Source organism: Trachypithecus francoisi, unplaced genomic scaffold, assembly GCF_009764315.1.
Source record: "Trachypithecus francoisi isolate TF-2019V2 unplaced genomic scaffold, Tfra_2.0 Contig01440, whole genome shotgun sequence".
In the NCBI taxonomy this organism is placed as follows: Eukaryota; Metazoa; Chordata; class Mammalia; order Primates; family Cercopithecidae; genus Trachypithecus; species Trachypithecus francoisi.
The window spans coordinates 30,127,081-30,146,872 of NW_022681431.1; the positions used below are offsets into that span (position 1 = coordinate 30,127,081).

General features: G+C 40.1%; 1 protein-coding gene across 3 annotated transcripts in view; it reads right to left on the reverse strand.

The window, feature by feature from the left end:
• Nucleotides 1–293: 293 nt before the first annotated feature.
• KAT6A (lysine acetyltransferase 6A) overlaps nt 294–19,792 on the reverse strand; it is a 125,651-nt gene continuing 106,152 nt past the window's right edge. For 2 of the 3 annotated variants that reach the window (XM_033232156.1, XM_033232154.1), the window contains exons 11-17: nt 18,032–18,193; nt 16,873–16,966; nt 14,337–14,568; nt 13,370–13,577; nt 11,456–12,058; nt 7,959–8,271; nt 294–5,604 (exon numbers count right to left, since the gene is read on the reverse strand). In XM_033232156.1, the coding sequence (XP_033088047.1) occupies nt 2,948–5,604; nt 7,959–8,271; nt 11,456–12,058; nt 13,370–13,577; nt 14,337–14,568; nt 16,873–16,966; nt 18,032–18,193 (4,269 nt within the window). In that variant the 3' untranslated portion in view covers nt 294–2,947. The remainder of the gene's footprint in view (nt 5,605–7,958; nt 8,272–11,455; nt 12,059–13,369; nt 13,578–14,336; nt 14,569–16,872; nt 16,967–18,031; nt 18,194–19,792) is intronic. The other variant, XM_033232155.1, reaches the window with a different exon arrangement.

Sequence of the window (19,792 nt, forward strand, 5' to 3'; positions counted from 1 at the left end):
GGGGGATGGGAATTAAAATCCCTTTAGAAGCTTTTCATATGAATGCCCCTACAAAATCCAAAGTAGGGTTACTCTGCCATGTTCTTTGGAAATGGAAAACCCATCCATATTGTTGGCATTTAAACACAGACATAAATGAAAACCAGAATTTCAAAGCAAGGCCATGGACTTGTACTTCTGTAATAGAGAGGAAAATGAAAAGGCTAATGTTTATAGGTCTCTGGGTGTAGAACAAGAAATGAAGAGTTCTGACATTCGGGGAAGGGAGAAAAATTCCACATGCAAGACAGACATCCAAAATGGCTCAACATAATTTATTTTTTATGTTAAAATGTACAGAGTTCTTTTGAAAGTACTTGCTAGAAAGGGAAAAAAAGGTATTACATACAAGGAGAGGAAGGGAGGCCGGCTGGCCCAGGAGCGCGTGACATGGAGAAATACAAAGGCATCTAGGCACCCCTTCCCCTTAGCTTACAAGTCACCAGGAACAAAGTACAAAGAGGTTACAAAACAGGAAAAGCAAATATAAACAGACAGGATAGACGTGGCTTCCTTTGTACATGCGGCTTTTAGAGGCATCTGGAGCTCTATTCACACACGCTAGAGATCTCTTTAAAGAGAATTTTTATCTTTCTTAAAATAGTTTTTAATATTCTACAACAAAGATAAAAAATTTTAAAGATGGAATGAAATGAAAAAGCTCTCATTTTAAAAGGCATCAAAGTCACTAACAGTGAGTTTTTAAATTTATTTTTTAGAAGATTACCCAAGTTATCTTGCTAAAAATACATTTTTTTAAAACAGAAGTGAAAAAATGACAGGTACCAATATTACTGTGTTGGATAATTTCTTTTATAATATAGAAAAGAACATTTTTTTCTACAATAGTTCTACAGTCACAAAGAGGCTTGTGGAAAAGGGAGCTGCCCGATTGAATTTTTTTTAAAGAAACAAACAAAAACAAACACAACCGCAAACCAACAGAAACTGAATTCACGGCCCTCATTTCAACAGCTTCTCCTTCTGCCTTGACCCACCCTCCTCCCAATATACCTCCCTCCCGACCCACCCCGTCCCCACCCCAACCAGGAAGCAATGACACAGCTGAAGATGTAGGGCGAGGGCAGCACAGTGCACTTTCTACATAGATGACTGGGAACTGGAATAGTATATACAGAGAAACTGGGTCCTACACAGCCTTGCACATGCTCAGAGCTGAGAGTGGGAAGATGTGGAATTCTGCCTGTTTCTACCTAGCACGCTTGAGAAAATCAATTAAAGTGTATAAAAAAACCAACAAACCTGTGCATTTGAAAAAAGTTAATGCCTAATTAGTACTTTAAAAATTTATCTATATAAAATGTACAAATAAAGGAGAGAATTTAATGCTTACAGATATTTCTTTAAGCAGTACTTCCCCCTTTTGGATATTTGACTGCACATACCAAGTGGTATAATAGTTTCCATCTTCTAATGATGGTATATATATATATATATATATATTTTTTTTTTTTTTACCTATCCCTGGAGCAGTAGGAAGAGAATGGGCGAACTGGTTGCACGAGAGAAAAAGGGAGTTGGGAGCAACACATGAACCTGCGTTATAACATCCTGCGGTCCAGATCTGCCCTACTGTGCTGGTGGTCAGTCTGTCCCTCTTCTCATTAGCCACTCACAGGAGAGGTGCTTGTGCACTCTGATTCACAGGGGATGAACTCAAGATCTCAAAAGACAAATGAAAACTAGAGGTATGTATCATTTAGATAGCTATGAAACTCACACTGTGATCTCCCTTCTGACACACATCTGCGCCATCTCTTCCAACATAAAAATAAACAGTGTCAATGGTTTGTCAGTTATTTTTCAAATCACTAAAATGTACAGTCATCCACCAACATTTTAAGAAAGAACGTTAAGAGGCAAATCACTGGGGACTGCTATTTGAGTTTTATCAGTCAAAGGCTCAAGCATCAAGACCCTCAGCATTTCAAAGTACATACTAGAAACAAGAGGCTAGGTGGCGTGTGTGCGGTATGGCTGATTCACCAGGTGGTAAAAAACAAGAGGTTAATCTCCTCTTTTTGATTGTTAATTGACCATCTCTATTCCTCCAAAGGCTGGATTTGGATTGCAAACAGCTTTTCTCTGAGATTCTGCTGTTAATTGAGACTTACAGTATTTTTGTGTCTCTGAGTGCTGAGTGGGAGTATTTTAAAAAAGAAGAAAATTATATTACACTTGATTCAAGAACAAAGATTTCAATGAAGTCCGTCTACAAAGAAACATTCTTGGGGAAGGGTTTCAAGAGGTGTGTGTGTGGGGGGAGTGGAGGGGATTTTAAAAGGAGAAGCATTTTCCTGCCTCACTTTATTAATAATAATAATAATAATATTAACAATAATAATAACTTTAAGGAGCTTGGGTTGTTCTCCATGTCCCCGTCCAAGTCTCCCCTAAGTGCCTCCTGCTGGAATGAAGTAGGAAATGAAAGGTTGGGTTTGGAGGAAAGGGTCTGGTTAACCCTTGAGATGTATATAACATTTAAAAATGACAACATTGGGAGCTGCAAACAGTGAGGGGAAACATACATTTTAAAATAAAGATAATTCACTTTTACACAAATTCTGTCCATGTGGTATGTAAAGAAAGTAAGGCTCTTTTTAATTATGAAAAGATTTTGTGCATGTTTCCCCATCCCCAAATCCATTTTTAGATGAGTTCTACTGTAAAATGTTCAAGATTGTGAAGAAAACCAAAACCCAGAACAAAATGAACCCAAAAAAAGAGAAGATCAGGTTTTCTAAAAAATAAAATAAACCAAAGAAAAATTCCTCTAAATCTACAACAATATTTTAACTGGAAAAAGGTCCATTTTTCTCTGGTTTGTCAGTATAAAAGGTTCCTTTATTTATATATATTTAAGTTTTTGATTGCAAGTCCATCTTGCTCATCTTCTCATGTAAGGTCCATTGAGTGACTGCTTGGGCACGCCAGCAGCGTTCATGTAGCTGTGATGGGAGGGGCCCGTGTACATCATGTTCCCGTGAGGGTTTGGCTGCATAGGCTGCTGGGTATAGGCCTGGCTCCCCATCATTCCCATCTGCATCTGCATAGGATACTGTGCTGTCTGGTTCATGTAGGCAGGGTTACTATGGTAACTGCTGTTCATCATGGGCTGTGTCATTCGATAGCTGTTCATGGCATTCAAGGTGTTCATATTCATGGAATTGACATTATAGGCGGGGGTAGGCATCAGATTAACCCCCATGTTCATGCCACGCTGAACAGCCAGTGCACGAGGGCCAGCCTGCATGGCAACTGCCGACGGGCTGCGGCCATACAGCTGCTGCTGGTGAGCAGCCGCAGAGGGCAGTGGTGCAGACTTGGAGCGGATGGAAATGTGCCCCTTCACTGGCATTTGCCCTTGCAATCTCTGCGTGTGAGGAATGCCAATGTTGGTGGCAGACATGTTGCACTGGAGCAGAGGAGACGTGAGGTTCATGGTAGTGGATGCCAAGTTTGGGGGTGGCGTCATGGTGGCTTGTGCTTGAGGAGTCCCAGCTAAGGGATGAGACGGAGCCAGCTGAGCCAGTCCTGTATTGGACAGAGAAACACTGGTTGCATAGGAAGTCACAGCAGGAGAATGGCTATAAGGCATGGCATGAGGGTCCATAATGGTGTTGGTCAGCTGCTGCAGCTTGGCTAGGCTGAAGGTGGCTGATGGTTGAGAGTAGCTGCCAGCACCAAAATCCCCTGGAATCCTCTCATAGATACTTATGTTCCCAGTGCTTCCAGATTCTGGTATCTCCATGATCATAGGAGCTGGGGTGAAACTGTTATTCATACTACACTGTGACAGCGGGGGCTGCTGCTGGGGAGGGGGTGGGGGCGGAGGCTGCTGGGGCTGAGGCTGCGGCTGCTGCTGTGGCTGCTGCTGGGGTGGTGGAGGCTGCGGTGCTGGTTGTGGTTGTGGCGGCGGTGGCTGCGGCTGCTGTGGAGGTGGTGGCGGTGGCTGCTGCTGGTTACTGGGAGGCCTCTCCACCACGCAGCTCTGAGGTGATTTGATGCTGCAGTTGGCAGCAGGCTGGACACTGCTCTGCTGCATCATGCTGCAGCTGCTGCCCATGCTGGCCATCTGCTGAGTGACCACACAGCTGCTCTGGGTGAGGCTGCTGGAGGACGACAGCCCACCGTAGGAGCAGCTGCTCTGGGAAGAGCTGTTCCCACAGATGCTGCCGCCCATCGTGGAGTCATAACTGCTCGGGTTCTCATAGTTTTCAGTGGTGCTCTCAATGCTGCCCAGGTCACTGAAACCGCTGTCCACCACCTGCTGAGAGTGGTCTGATACAGAAGGCACATCCATCATAGGGCTGGTCTCCATGTTCTGCATAGAGGGTGCGGACAGGGATCCTTGTTCTGGGCTGATCTGGGTGTAGCCACTCTCAAGGGCAGGCACGTTGGGACTGCTGACCGAACGGACTGACTGGCTGGGGTGAGACTGAACAGAGGAGATAGGGCTGTTATGTTCTGATGCATGACAGTCTTCAATCATGGACATCTGAGGGTCCTCGTCAGCCTGGGTATAACTCTGCAGAGTCTGACATGCCGCGAGAGTTTCCTCACAGTCCTGGTAGGCGCTCTCATGCTCATTGCTTTCTTCTTGAGTCAAAGACTGCACTGCCTGTACAGTTTCCAGATCCAGCTCACTATGAGGAATCTCTTCCTCCTCTTTTAATTCGATTAACTCTTCCTTAGTGTGGGAGTCTTCTTCGCGGTCGTCCTCAGACCCAGGCATCTGCTCTGACACCACGGACGTGTCATGGGAAGGTTGCTCCTCTTCGGAATCCAGCTCAGTTTCCTCTTTATCCTTTATCTTTTCCCTACTCTTCTGCATATTAGCATCTAAAAAAGACTCTTGAACACCAGGCTCCTCCTTGACATCTTCCCTCGTGGGCTGTTCCTCCAGCTCCTTTTTCTTTGTGGACTCCAGGTGGCCATCATCCTCATCATCAGCATCGTGGTCATCATTCTGGGCAGTCTCTGCAGCTGCGTCCTCCTCCTCCTCTGGTTCTGGCTCCTCTAATTCCTGCTGCTCCTCCTCTGACTGCCTCTGCTCCTCTGAGACACAGGGCTTCTCTTCTTCCTCCTCCACCTCAGGCTCCTTGGTTTCGGTCTCAGGACTATTGTTGGTGTCTGCTGGAGAGGCTACTGGGACTTCACTGTTGGCTGCATCCTCTTCCTCACCCTCTTCAGCCTCTTCTGCCTCTGCTTGCATCTCCTCCTCCTTTCTCTCCTCGGTTAGGGGCATGTCTTCTTTTGGCTCAACAGTTTCTTCACTCTCCTGGATCTTGGGTTTACGTCCAGCTTTAGGAATGGGGACGACGGGCTCAATGACGCATGCTTGAGTAGAAACTGGCATGATTTCCCGACTCAACTTAAATCCTGGTTTTCGACCAGGTCTTTTCTTCCAGTGGATTGGTTTGCGACTCTTGCCTTTGGGCCATCCCTTTTTCTTTTTCAAAGGTGTGGATGTATCTGGCTCAAGAGGAGAATTCTTCACATCACGTTTTCGCAAGAGAGATACTGGCTTTAGGATAGGAGTGTCTATACAGGAAGGGAAAAAAAAATAAAGACAGGTTACAAGGTCTTACATTTTCTAGTTCTTTCTTCTGAGACTAGCATGTACAACAGAAATGACTTTATTAATCATTACTTTTAAAAACTGCTGATTTTATTTTAAAGTTAAGAACCTACAGGATAAAACTAATTAGTGACATTCTAAGTCACAGTGAACTGGCAGAACTATGAAAGAATCCTGGTCAACATTATGTTATAAGACACTAGTTAGAACCAATTTAAGACTATCATCATCAGCTGCATGGCTGTGGGAAGTTACTCTACGTTTCAGTTTCTTCATCTGTAAAATGGAGATGAACTTTATAAAGAGGCAAATAAGTAGTAAGCAGTACTTTTATCAAGTTGTCTCTACTAAAAGTTACAAATTAGCTTATTTCCTCTTTTTTTTTCTGCTTGTGATTTATATCTCCGATTTTCTTAGTTTCCACAAATCATCACTTCAGGTAGTATGATGAGCCAATTACTTTAGGCCATGACTGAGCCACTGTATGTGAAACAGCTGTTCAGTTAATGTTGTGTTTGTATGGGAATAGCTGCAAAGCATTTATTTAGTCCTAGACAAAAACTGACATTTAGACCTAGACAAACAAGAAAAAATTAAAGCACCAATTACATTCATTAAAAATAAATTTTATATTATTAGCATTTTTTTTTAAAAAAGGTAAATTATACGTAACATAAAACTCAAAATTTTAACCATTTCTAAGTGTAAGTTCAATGGCATTAGGTACACTCACATTCCCCATTAATTTTTAAAGGATAAGAATACCAAGACAAGAACATGATGCGGTGGGGGCACGGCTAAAAAGAAGACATAGTTAGTAGTAGCAACTTGAAAGTCAACAAAGGAAATGGCTGCATCAGCAAAAATCTAAGTCAACAGGAACTTCAGCAGGGGTACTATTTTAGTGTACAATGATCTAAGACAGAATGTAAAGTGCCAAATTTACAAAATAAATTTTTAGTTTCTTAGTTACGTACTTCAAAACATAACAAGTTAAACTTTATAGAATCATTCATGATAGAGCAAACAACTCATTCATTTTATCACTATATTAAAAGTATTTGTTGGCCAGGCCTGTAATCCCAGCACTTTGGGAGTCCGAGGCAGGCAGATCACTTTTGAGGTCAGGAGTTTGAGACCAGCCTGGCCAACATGGTGAAACCCCGTCTCTACTGAAAATACAAAAATTAGCCGGGTGTGGTGGCATGCACCTATAATCCCAACTACTTGGGAGGCTGAGGCATGAGAATTGCTTGAACCTGGGAGGTGGAGGTTGCAGTGAGCTGAGATTGTGCCACTGCACTCCAGCCTGGGTGACAGAGACAGACTGCATCTCAAAAAAAAAAATTTAAAAAGTATTTGTTATATAGACAATACGAGAATGGAGGAAATGCAAGTTTATCTTCTAGACTTGAAACTGAATTTTTAAAAGAATTAAAAAGTTTAACTAGTTAATGCATAAAAGCTAAAGGTTTATGTACCGAGACTGGACAAACAGATTTCTTCAAATTTACGCAACAAAGTAAAAAAGCTCATTCTGAGCCCACGGGAGATAAACACTCTGCAGATGCAGGCAGCATGACACACCGGGAAAACTTTAGGCTAGGGTGAAAAAGGCTGGTTTCTGACCTGGCTCATATATATGAGAGCTAGTTTCAGTATCTCTAGAGAAGAAATGATAACTAGGCTACTTTACAAGTAAATAGTTGGATTTGTATCTACACTATAAAATGTATTTTGAGTTACTGTTACCATTTGTGAGAAATCCACTACTAGTTGGGTAAGACACACTAGAGATACAATTCAGGAAAGATTCCTGAACAGATCTGACACAAGTTCTGATTTACGTGAATCTGCTCTTTCTGGAGAATTGTCTTCTTAGCATTCACTCATTTAACACTACTTACTGAGCACCTGGCTTAAGCACTCAGCATACAACAATGAGCAAAACAGACTAAGTCTAAAGAATGCACATTCTAGTGAAGGGTTACTACATCTTCCTGATGCTGAGTCCAACTCTCCCATTAACTAAAGATTCTGATAAAGGCTTAGAAAGGATTAGGCAAAAAAGAACAGTTGCCTAATTGTAAGATATTTTCTGCAGAGGCAAATTAATATAGGTTCTGAGTTGAAGGGAAAACACATTTAAAAATCAGCATGGATATACTTGATATAACTTTTTAGAGACTGCCAAACGTTCCTGTTCTTGCTTAGTGGGTTGTGTTCATTTTTCAGCCTTTTTACTGAAGGTCTGTCACTGCTACTGCTGTATATCTGAAGACAATAATCCACAGTGAGTGAGTTCTGTAAAACATACCATCAGCATCATCTGACTCTTCATCATCTTCTTCATCTTTAGACTTCCTCTTAGAAGAGGACTGACACCTGAGTACATCCTGCGAAGACAAACAATGGAAGTATTCTCTAGGGAAAAGTTCATTTTCATCCTCTTCCTCCTCTTCTTCATCGATCTCAAAGGTGGGTTCTAATCTTGGCATTGGCCTCTCAGAGTCAGAATCTTCAAAAGGTTCATCTAACACTTCAGTGGTCTCAGAAATAGTTTCCGTGACTACACTGCTATTGTGGTGTTTGCGCTTTCGGACTCTCCTCCTTCGGTGGAGAAATGGTTTCTGTTTAATAGAGAAAGCAAGCATTTACAGTTAGGAACACTATCTTTTCTATTAATAACACGAAAACAGTTTTAAAACCAAATAGAATTAGCACATATAAAATGAAGATGTTGTTTGCCAAAAAATATTTTGAATATTATTTCAAAATACTATAGTAAGATAATATACTTATTATACATACAAAGGTGTTAGGCAACTGAACACAACTTTGTAAAATACGCAGCCATCTCCAAATAGCAGACATGATAATTCTCTTAATAGTTCAGTTAAATTTAGCACCCTAGAGAGCTGCCTATTTTAATACTGAAATGACCCAGAGGCTAATCCCTTAACTTTTTCTTAAGAGCAAAAGAGAAATAAAAACACTTTGTCTTACAGCACTACTGTGAAGGTTTGCAGAACTATCAGTAAAGTTGTATGCCATTTTCATGAACTACTCATAAAAAGTTGTGGAATGTAGAAATATGGGGCTGAAATGTATTTACTCAGTGTTAGTGAAATATTTCAAAAGTAAAATAAATCTGTTACTGAAATTTGGGCACACTGAGCACAACTTCGCACTGGACTGACCAAGTAGCTTAAATTATACAACTAAGATCACAAAATAAGAGATGATGCCCCAGAGATGATCTAATCCAATCCCTTCATTCTACAGAAGTCAGAAAGGCTATAAGACTTGCTTAAGTTCACACATCCAGTCAAAGCATTTATTCATTAACTTCAAAATTACTTTGCATGTGAGCTTACTGCCTATTCTTTTTTTTTTAACATGATTTGTTTTACTTCATAAACTGTCAGTATAAAGATCTATTCTTCATGATCATGCAATGAACAGCAGAGTTAGTCAATGTTCAACTTTTCTCTGCTTCAAACTTACTAGTCCCAATTGAGTATGTAATTTTCAAATTAGATTAGAAACGGCCTGGTCCTTGGAGAAATGGCTGATTCTAGGTCTAGGGCATGAAATATACAAGATAAACTTGAAGCATCTTGTAGTGCCAAAAAGGAAATGCTTAAAATCAAACAAAAAGACTCCACAATGACAACAACAGTATGTATGTTAAACACAGGAGGCCAGGGGCGGTGGCTCATACCTGTAATCCCAGCACCTTGGAGGCCAAGGCAGGTGGACTGCGTGAGCTCAGGAGTTCAAGACCAGCCTGAGCAACATAGCAAAACCCTGTCTCTCAAAAGTACAAAAAATTAGCCAGGCGTGTTGGAACATGCCTGTAGTCCCAGCTACTCAAGAGGCTGAGGTGGGAGCATTGCTTGCATCCCAGGAGGTGGAGGTTGCAGTGAGCTGAGATCATGCTGCTCCACTCCAGCCTAGGTGACAGAGTAAGATTCTATTGGAGGGGGGGGAGCCCCAAAAGGGAAACAGAAAGAGAGAAAAGAGCTCCTAATGGTCAAAACTGGAACAATTTAAGCAACAAATTTTAAAAAGTAGTACTACTGGATTATAAGCCGAAGTATCACGTAAATATCTGAGTCCATAATGATATAAATAAATGCTTGGATAAATAAACAGATGAGGGAGAAAGGACAAATCTCCCAAGCAGAAATTCAAATTTATGGTGAGCCTCCATTCTGAGGGGGCAGAAATCTTAAGTGTAGCTATATGCACAGTGACTTCCTTCCAGTACAGGGAAAAGAAAAAAGAGAAGTAGAAACCTGACAAACAATATCTTAAGCCAGGTCATCAAAGTTAACTTCAACAGGGAAAAATCATATTGATAATACCCTCATATTTGATACTTGTTTCTTTTTATTTTCACAGATGGGGTCTTGCTATGTCACGCAGGTTGGAGTGCAGTGGCTATTTACAGGTACAATCATTGTGCACGACAGCCTCCAGCTCAAGTGATCCTCCCACCTCAGCCTCCCAAGCAGCTATGATTACAAGAGTGACCACTATGCCTAGCTTCCCTATACATACTGATAGATATATGCTGACAGGTACCCTTTAGTTGTATGATGAGAATGGCACTTTACCTCTATTGTCTTCCTGTCAAGAATATATTACCCCATTCTAATATCACGAGGGATCATCTACAAAATACCTGACCAGTCATTCTCAAAACTGTGAAGGCCATCGACACTAAGGAAATTCTGAGAAACTACCAAAACCAAGAGGAACCTAAAGACACACGACTACTAAATGTAATGCGATATGCTGGGTGGGATCCTGGAACAGAAAAAGGACGTTAGGGAAAACTATGGAAATCTCAATAAAGTAAGAACTCTAGTTATTGATGTATCTACACTAGTTCAGTAACTGTGATAGATATACCACACCAATGCAAGGGATTAATAATAGAGGAAACGGGTTGGGGTATGCGAGAACTCTCTGTACTTTCTTTGCAGTAATTCTGTAAATGTAAAACTGCTCTAAAGATATTATTCTTAAAAAAAAAAAAAGATCGTGCCTTGCTTTTCAAGACCCTGTAAGGAAAGGAACAATTGTACTGCTTTGGCTGGAAGCTGGCTGAGTGGCTCTTCCAGGGAGCGGCCTCGCTTTAGTCTGGCTGCCTCCTGGCAATGCTTAAAATACACTCCGTAGCCTGGGATGTTTCTGGTAAATGGCTTACCAGAATTCATTATCATCATCATACATTATTTAATAACTAATCGGCTATCATTATGATGGAATATAGTTTAGAAAATATTTTTAAAGCAAGAGAGACCAAGTTAAACCACGGGAGGTATGTGTGAGAAGCAGGGAGAGTACAGAGAAAACAGTAGCACCCAAGATGAGTGACTTCACTCTGAGTACGGCAGCACTATGTTCACTTTCCAATTAATTATGTAATATTTTGGCCTCGTTCTCTAACATAAACACTTCTAATCTGTACATACTTCAAAAATATCTTTAAAGCCCCTAAAAGTCATGATTTGAACATCAAACCAGTAAGCTGAAAAAAAGTTTGTTTGCATCCCAGGAGGTGGAGCCCTTAAATAAGCTTATGATTTCTAAGTGAATTCCCATGAATCAAAGAAGTCAAACACACACATCTCAAATGCTCACTGGGAAGATCTTGAGCTACAATATATAGAGGCTTAAGGTTTATAAAGCAACACACTAGGAATTTCTAACTTATACTCTTTCAGAAATGTAAGCTAAAACGAAAAGGTGTATGATAAACTGGAATTAGAGGAAGAGAAGACCTGGAAAGCAATGTGTTACCTTTCGCTTCAGCGTGGGCTTTGTGAGAACTGGTGGTGAGCTTGACCGAGGGCTTTCTGGCTCTTCCTCCTCCTCGCTGCTCTCACTGAAGCCCCTGAGGACAGCCCTGTCACCCTCACTGTAGCGGCGGGGCAGCCTCTCATTTCCTTCTGTTAATCTGCACTTCAGAGCCTCAGGGCTTTTCTTGAGCTGTCCTCGCCAGGGCTCAACCCCCTCACTGAGTCTTCTTTTGGGAAGGTCAAGTTTCCCATCCTGGCTTAGCTGCTCCTGAGAGGCCACCAGCTGTTCTTCACTTTCAGTGTATTGTTCCTGGGTGGCTTCTGATTTCTCCTCACATTCTCCATATTGTTCCTGAGGAGCTGAAGATGTCTCTTCCAAGAGCAGTTTAGAATCTTTATCACCGAAGCGTTCCTGGGTTTTTCTGTTCTTCCTCCCCCAGCGGCCCCTCCGAGATGGCTGGCTATTTGCAGGAAGACTATCACGAGGAAGGGCTTGTTTGTTCAAACGTGTAGAACTGACTGGAGCCGTAACTTCTGGTTTCTTTTCACTTTCTACTGAATAAGAATCTTGTTCTTTCTTCTCCCGAGACACAGACTTTCCCACCTGATTTTAGAAAATAAAACAATGCTGGTTAATTTTTCAGTCTTGTTTGCTTACATTTACCTATTCTGACCTTTTAAGTACTGAGAGAAGAAAAGGAAACTGAGCTTTAAAAAGAAAATGATCAATTATTTAACATGGATATTTCCTGTTTCAGCACTGTTTTAAATTCTGTATATGCATTATTCATTTAATCTCCCCAACAATCATATGAAGAATTACCACTACATCTCCACTTTACAAATGAGGTGTGTGGGGTACAAAAAAATTTAAGTAATCTGCCCCAGATCACGCAAGAACAAGTAAAGATGCTGGGATAGAAAGCCTGTGCTCTGAACCTTTCTGCAGCACCACCCTCAATAAGCAAAGTGAATACTATTGTTCTTTTAAATGTTAAATGACATTGTTTAACAAAATTTCTCAGAAATAAAAATTTGTAAACAGGGTGGAGGAGACAGGATCTTGGGACACATGACATGGGCAAGAGGAAGGAGGCATTTGAGAAATATGAAAGAAAATTTATGTAATTTTTAAGTTTACTTTTATTTTGAATAATTTCATTTTGAAAATTAAACTGCACTAAAGAGGGGCATGGGATTTTTTATGTTTATTAAAGGACACAAGTGTTGAAAAGATGAAGCACTGCTTTAAAAAAAAAGAGCTATAAAAGTATGCATCACATGAAGAATACTGACAATGACACATGCACTACAGTTCACCAGCAACCCTTTAACAGCTAAAGAGATCTGTGTGTCCACGGGATGTTTTGGTGCCCCATTAGAAAACATACACAAGTTTACAATAGTTACTTAATAGTATCTCTACTTCATTTTGTTGTTGGTTTTTTTGGTAGACATGGGTCCTCACTATATTTCCTTGATTGTCCTGAACTCCTAATCTCAAGGAGTCCTCCTGCCTGGGCCTCCTAAAGCGCTGAGATTACAGGCATGAACCACCACACCCAACCTCCATTTCATTTTTTAAAACTGTCAGACTTGAATTCAATTCAGATTTCTCAACTACTATCCAGCTTAAAATTGAGCTGCTTCTTGGCACCCTAGTAAGAAATATTTTTCTCACAAGTAACACATTATAAGAAATTTGATGGTCTCCTCCTAATTGTCAAAGGCTTAAAAATACCTAAGTAAACCAGGCCCAGTCTTCCTGAAATCTCTACCATTGAAATAACACTCTTGACGTTCTAATGTGAATTTACTTTTCTGTGAAAGATTATCATAATTTATTACCATAAATACTCATGAAATCAAAAATATATCTTCTGTCATCAAAAATAGAGACTATTCATGCCCTTACACTGATCTCTAATTCTCTTTCCTGGCACTGTGGCTCTTCGTTTTCTCCTTCCTCAGCCTCCTCTTCTTCTTCCTCTGAGACCACAGAGTTGGACACTATGACTGGAGTCCAGCGCAAACATTCTGGATCTACATCTACAGGTCGCAAATTCAGCTGAAGCTTTGCCATGTGATCCTGGATAAGTTTTTCCCGGCGGATAATCACAAATCTGGAACCAGAGAAAAGTTTATAGCAATCAACCATGTACGAGATGTACATAAAAATGAATGTGGAGATGAGACCCCTGGTGAAGCCTGTAGAAGATGATGGGTACTGCAAAGATAGCCTGCCCGGAAAGATGGAACGCAGAAATGTGACACCACAAGAAGACGACCAGGAGCGTGAAGCTGGACAAACGCTTCGCTCTCTACCGTAGCCGCAGGCTGTTTTCACTGCCTACTGTCTCACATGTCCCGCTCCGGAAGTTCTGCTGCTCTTCAGCATTCTCTTTCCTATTCTCCATTTATTTGGCTCAAATGCCTCCTTTCTTTGTGACCTTTTTCTGACCACTTTAGGGAAGTGTGAACTGTCGTTCTTCCTTTCAATCTATATTCACTTTGTGCCATTTATATGAAAATTTGTCATGGGCATTTTATTTAATGACTCTGTTTCTAGACTGGGTTACTTCTTGTATTGTGAAAGAGCTCCCAATACTAGAATATGAAAGATTCAGTAGCTTAGGTTCAAAAATTAGGAGGAATACCAGAAAAACAGTTCAGTTTAAAAAGCATATATAGAGACTATAGACCATACATATATACATATAGTCAATCAAATAAAATATCCTAGAAAGGAAAATGATATCTCATTATCACCAAGTATATCATTTATATTAGTTAATGCCCTTTCATCAATAATCTGACTGGTTGATCCAAAAAACTTCAACCTAATTATCTTTCAAAGGTACACAAAAGGATGTGATACTCACTGGTCACTACGGAAGTCCAGCATTCGTAGGTGGTGGAGTGTGGAAGTGATGTCTTGAGGGCAGATTCCAGTCAACTTGCTTAACTTCTTAATGCTGATCTGCTTGTCATTTTGGTGATAAAGGCACTCCAATATTACACTTTTCCAATATGCCATGTAGGAAAGACGACCCAGATCGGATAACGGTTTCTCTGGAGACCCTGCTTGGCCTTCACGCTTTGATAACAAATAACCTAAAGAATCACAAATAACTCAAATCAGAACTAGGTTAGAGACTCTGGAAAACTGGATTCACCAAAATAACAATCCCCTCTTCTACAATCAAGAATAACTCCAAAGATAAATTCCTTCAAAAAAGAAAAAAGAAAGAAAAAAATTGCAAAACTACTTTAAAACAAATTTGCAGAAAGAATACAAAATTTATATGTATTGAAGACTCTGTATTATTATGTCTACAGTTAATATCAGTCACCTTATTAAAATATTCAAAGTGTTAAAAATCAGGACTCTTAACAGTTTCGTTCAACGTTCTGGGGAAAACAAGCCTTGCATGCTTTATTTGGACCACTAGATGGCAACTGCTGTATCTGAACTGAGAAGTCCAAAGTACAAACGAATGCCTTCCTTTTCACATAATCCTATTAAAACTGTAGTTCTGTAAGCGAATTAGATGACAATCTTTCACTTCAACCAAAACTCCTCACAATTACCTATCACTCTAACTCTAGGCAAGCAGGACTGCCAACATAAGTGTGGAACTGTGGACTCTGTCCTCTATAGTGCATGACTCTCAAGAACTGAAAAACAAAGGCCTAACTTCTAAGGAAAAGCATCGAAAATGGAGATGGCAGAGAAAGTTATTTTTACTGTTTAAAGAAAACATAAAAGCAGTCTAAGAATGTTATTTTGGAAACATATTACATTAGGAAAAGTAAATACAAAAACAAACATTACTGGTATTGCATGGACAGTTTGCATACCACAAACACACAACCCCCCAATCACCAAAAGTAAAATATTTTTCCTAACTTTGCAATTTAATGGTATATATAACATGTCTAATTGAGTCCTATTTCAAAACAATATATTAACATTAAAGGAAGTAATCTGAGTTCCATCCCCTACTGTTCATCTAAAAAGACCAGAAAATGTGTAAAACAACCAGTAGTACATGCTTCCAATAAAATATAAACAGAAGGACAGTCTAAAGCCAAGAAGAGGCTTAATTAACAACTCAAGACTGGAATCAAAATCCTTTGTTTGAACCATTAGTTCTGCATATATTCATTTAAATATCATTTTATAGCAGTATCTGAGGTAAAATATTCCCTCAAATTACTATTTCATTTTGTTTCACCAACGTGTGAAACAAAGTATAAAATACAGTTCCACAATGATCTCTTCAGAACTGTGAGCTGTCACTTTTGCACTCAGATTAAACAATTTTCTCTATCATTCACTTCTTCAGGTATTTAAAGATGTGTTGCATATGTTTAACCGCTAGGTAGAGCCTACCTAAAAAATGCACACATTTTCTCAGATAACTGAATAACAAAACTAGGGCAAGCACAGTACTTCTTCTTCTTTTTTTTTTTTTTGAGATGGAGTTTCGCTCATCGCCCAGGCTGGAGTGCTGTGGCATGATCTCAGCTCACTGCAACCTCCACCTCCCGGGTTCCAGCAATTCTTCTGCCTCAGCCTCCCGAGTAGCTGGGATTACATGTGCCTACCACCATACCCAGCTAACTTTTTGTATGTTTAACAGAGATGAGGTTTTGCCATGTTGCACAGGCTGGTCTTGAACTCCTGACCTCGTGATCCGCCCACCTTGGCCTCCCAAAATGTAGGGATTACAGGTGTGAGCCACTGCGCCTGGCTCACAGTACTTCCTTATTATCTCTAATTGAAGTAGTTATACAATGTTTTTAGTATTATTAGTATTACTGCATAAAACTAAGTTCCACTGTAAATGAACAGTTGGAAATTAAAGGTATGTGCTATACATCACACAAAATTTTATTCAATATTAGCTGTTTAAAAATATTTTGTGTCCAACCAAAATAAAAAGGAACGTGTTGCTTTAGGTTTTATTTATTTCCATTTTTATTTTGAGACAGAGTCCTGCTCTGTGGCCCAGGCTGGAGCCTACAATGCAAGGGTAGCACTGCTCACTGCAGCCTCAACCTCCTGGGTGCTCAAGTGATCCTCTCACTTCTGCTTCCTAGGTAGGTGGAACCCTAGGTGCATGCCATCATGCCCACCTAACTTTTTAAATTTTTTGTAGAGACAGGGTCTTGACATGTTGCCTAAGCTGGTCTTGAACTACTGGGCTCAAGCAATCCTCCCACCCCAGTTTTCCAAAGTGCTGGGATTATAGGCATGAGCCACAATGTCCAGCAGTGGCTTTAGGTTTTAAAGACTCATACAGCAATATGACAAGTGATACTAGCAGCCAACAAAGCACCTACAAATCTTTAAAAACATATATACAGAAGGTCCACTGGAAGAAACCAATGAGAAATTAATATAATCCTTACTGAAATCGATGAGAAACCTGCCATAGCCCTTACGCTGGTATTGAGGAAGAATCATTATACAGGAAACATTGTACTTCTGTTGGCAGTGCTTTTCCTGGTGGAGAAAATACAAGTCAAGTTTTAAAACAGGCTGGTAAAAGTGAGTAATAATGTGAATTAAGAAACAAAGACTAATGGCCAAAACCCACAGCCCTGGTCCTTTGGGAATAGCCATATACATCAAGAAAAAACTACCCAACTGGGAGAAGATAGGATAATGTCAAGTCACTGCCATTACCCACAAAGCAACCATCCCAGGAGAGTAAAACTATAAAACAAAACAATGTCATCCAACACCATCTGCAACTCAAAAACAGTACGCCAATGCCTAAGGATCAGCACTGGAATCTGAGTCCCAAACAATCTGTAAAGCTACAAATGATCAATCAGTGTGCCACTCTAGAAGTGAGAAGACTCATTAATTATGTCAGAGTTTTCTTTCTCTCCTGCTCTGGTGCTACTCAGAGCAGTCCTATTAGCTGTATCTAACTTGACACAAAATAGTCATTTTTATAATTTTATAAATGAGTCAGTATATCTTAAGTCATATCTAACTAATGAAGTAGCCTAAAGAATTCTTATAAATGCTTATAAAAAGCTAGTACTTCCCCTTAACTGTTCTATACACTTGGATTTTACCATGGGCTTGCTTAAATAAAAGTATATCTTTTATGCTGTCTGACTAGAAAAGAAACTTTTTCCCTCTAAGGGAATGGAAGATTAAAAAAGGAGAAAATATCCTTTAATCAAAATGCCTTACTACTTTTATTTCTATGCTTAAAGTTCAAATTAGGAAAAGAAGATTTAAGCTGAGACAGAACTCAGAGAGCTAATGACTGTTTATTTCACAAGTTCCATATTATTACCATGGGAAGCGAAGCCATTTAAAACCTTCCTCGTGAGTACTGCCAGCAGTCTATACTCCTCGGAGAATACAGGTTGTTGAATGTTACTAAGCACCTTCTAGCACCTGGTAAGTTTCCAAATGTTCCTTCTATTCTTTCCAAACAACTAGATGACACCTAGGAGGTGCTGCATCTTGTTGTGTTCCCGAGTGAGAACCAGCAAAGACTGTTTCAGATTTCCGTTAAGAATTCAAACTTTAAGCTAACATACTTACTTTAGAAAAGTAGCCAACAAGGTGGCAGCCCTTGACATCATTCTGTGTTAGTACATAAAAAAGAAATGGCTCCACATCATAATAGAGGGTTTTGTGGTCAAGAAACAACTTTGCCAAGAGACACAGGTTTTGACAATAAATGGTACTCACATTCCCATCAACCTAGAGAAATAAACGGAACAAAACAGTCAATAGAGGGTCTCTTTAGTTCTAGAATAATATGTATCAGTTAAAAGCAACTCTAGATATCCACAGTCCAGCCTAGGAGAAGGTGTCCATGACCAGAACACTATAGAACCTGGAAGCCATCCTTTGAAATAGTAGTATTATGGTATCTGGTTTTTTGTGCTTTTTTTGAGACAGTCTTACTCTATCGCCCAGGCTGCAGCACAGTGGCGCGATCTTGGCTCACTGCAAACTCTGCCTCCTGGGTTCACGCCATTCTCCTGCCTCAGCCTCCTGAGTAGCTGGGACTACAGGCGCCCACCAATTTTTTTTTTTTTTTTTTGTATTTTTAGTAGAGACGGGGTTTCACCGTGTTAGCCAGGATGGTCTCGATCTCCTGACCTCGTGATCCACCTGCCTCGGCCTCCCAAAGTGCTGGGATTACAGGCGTGAGCCACCGCGCCCGGCTGGTATCTGCTGTTTTAAGACAACCAAATATATAAAACACCGTACCTTCAACAAAGCAGGAACAGCCAGATAAGGAGGTGATAATCTGGTTTTAAAAGAGCAATTTTTGCTTTAATAAAAAGATGAATTGTAGCAATCCTTTGGATAGCAAGCTTCATTTTCAAAGTATTTAACACACAACGAAAGATCTAAATACAATCCTTCTAAAATACATTTATTAGGTAAAATAAGATCTAACTATGTAGTCTAATCTGTGTCAGCAGCCTGAAGCAATGCAATCTGACTACACGATCGGGCTTGAACCCAGATAAAACTATTTAAGGGGGTACTAACTATTGCCAAGCAGAAGTACCAAGTGGGTTCCTCAAGTAATCATGTAGTAAATGCAGCTCCAGGTTCGCCAGGCCCAGGAGCTAGAACTCTACTCTTTCACTCCTGGCAGCCTTGTCTGTGTTAATGGAGTTGCCAGAGCTTTCTTTTTTATCAAAATGCCAATGGATGCCCACATTAGCTTCCAAGACACTGTCTGGGATACTAACAGAACTCCTAAACAATCCAGGTAATTTAATATTATTTTCAAACAGTGTTTTACACCACACCTATCCCAGCTTCTCCCAAGATAAAGAACTCCTCTACTGATCGCTTAAGAGTCTTAGGGAGGACCAAGAAAGTGAGAGACTGAGGGGATCCTGACAATCTGAAATTTTACTGTTAGAGTAAGTAACAGGGCACATAAGCAAGTATTCAATTAATATTTGGCACGAAAACCACAGAACTGAGGATCAAGAGCACTACTAACAGCAATAGAGAATCAGAGAGCAGAGGTCACACATCATCATCATCACATTAAGATTTACTATTAAACAGATCTCTGTGAGATATTCCTTTTAAATAAGTGATAGAAATCCTTTCATTTAAATGTCATATTTCATAGATTCTAAGAGGTACTTTTATCACATCTTTATGCAAAATCAACTGGCATTTTATAATCAAATGAAGTTTTAAAAATTGTAATTAGAACTTTTTCCTTTTTACTGATACACAAAATAGTAAGACAATGGTAAGTTGCACAATAGAAGCAATATAGGTGGCCCTACTTTTGAAATGGGTTAGAGGACAATTACTAAG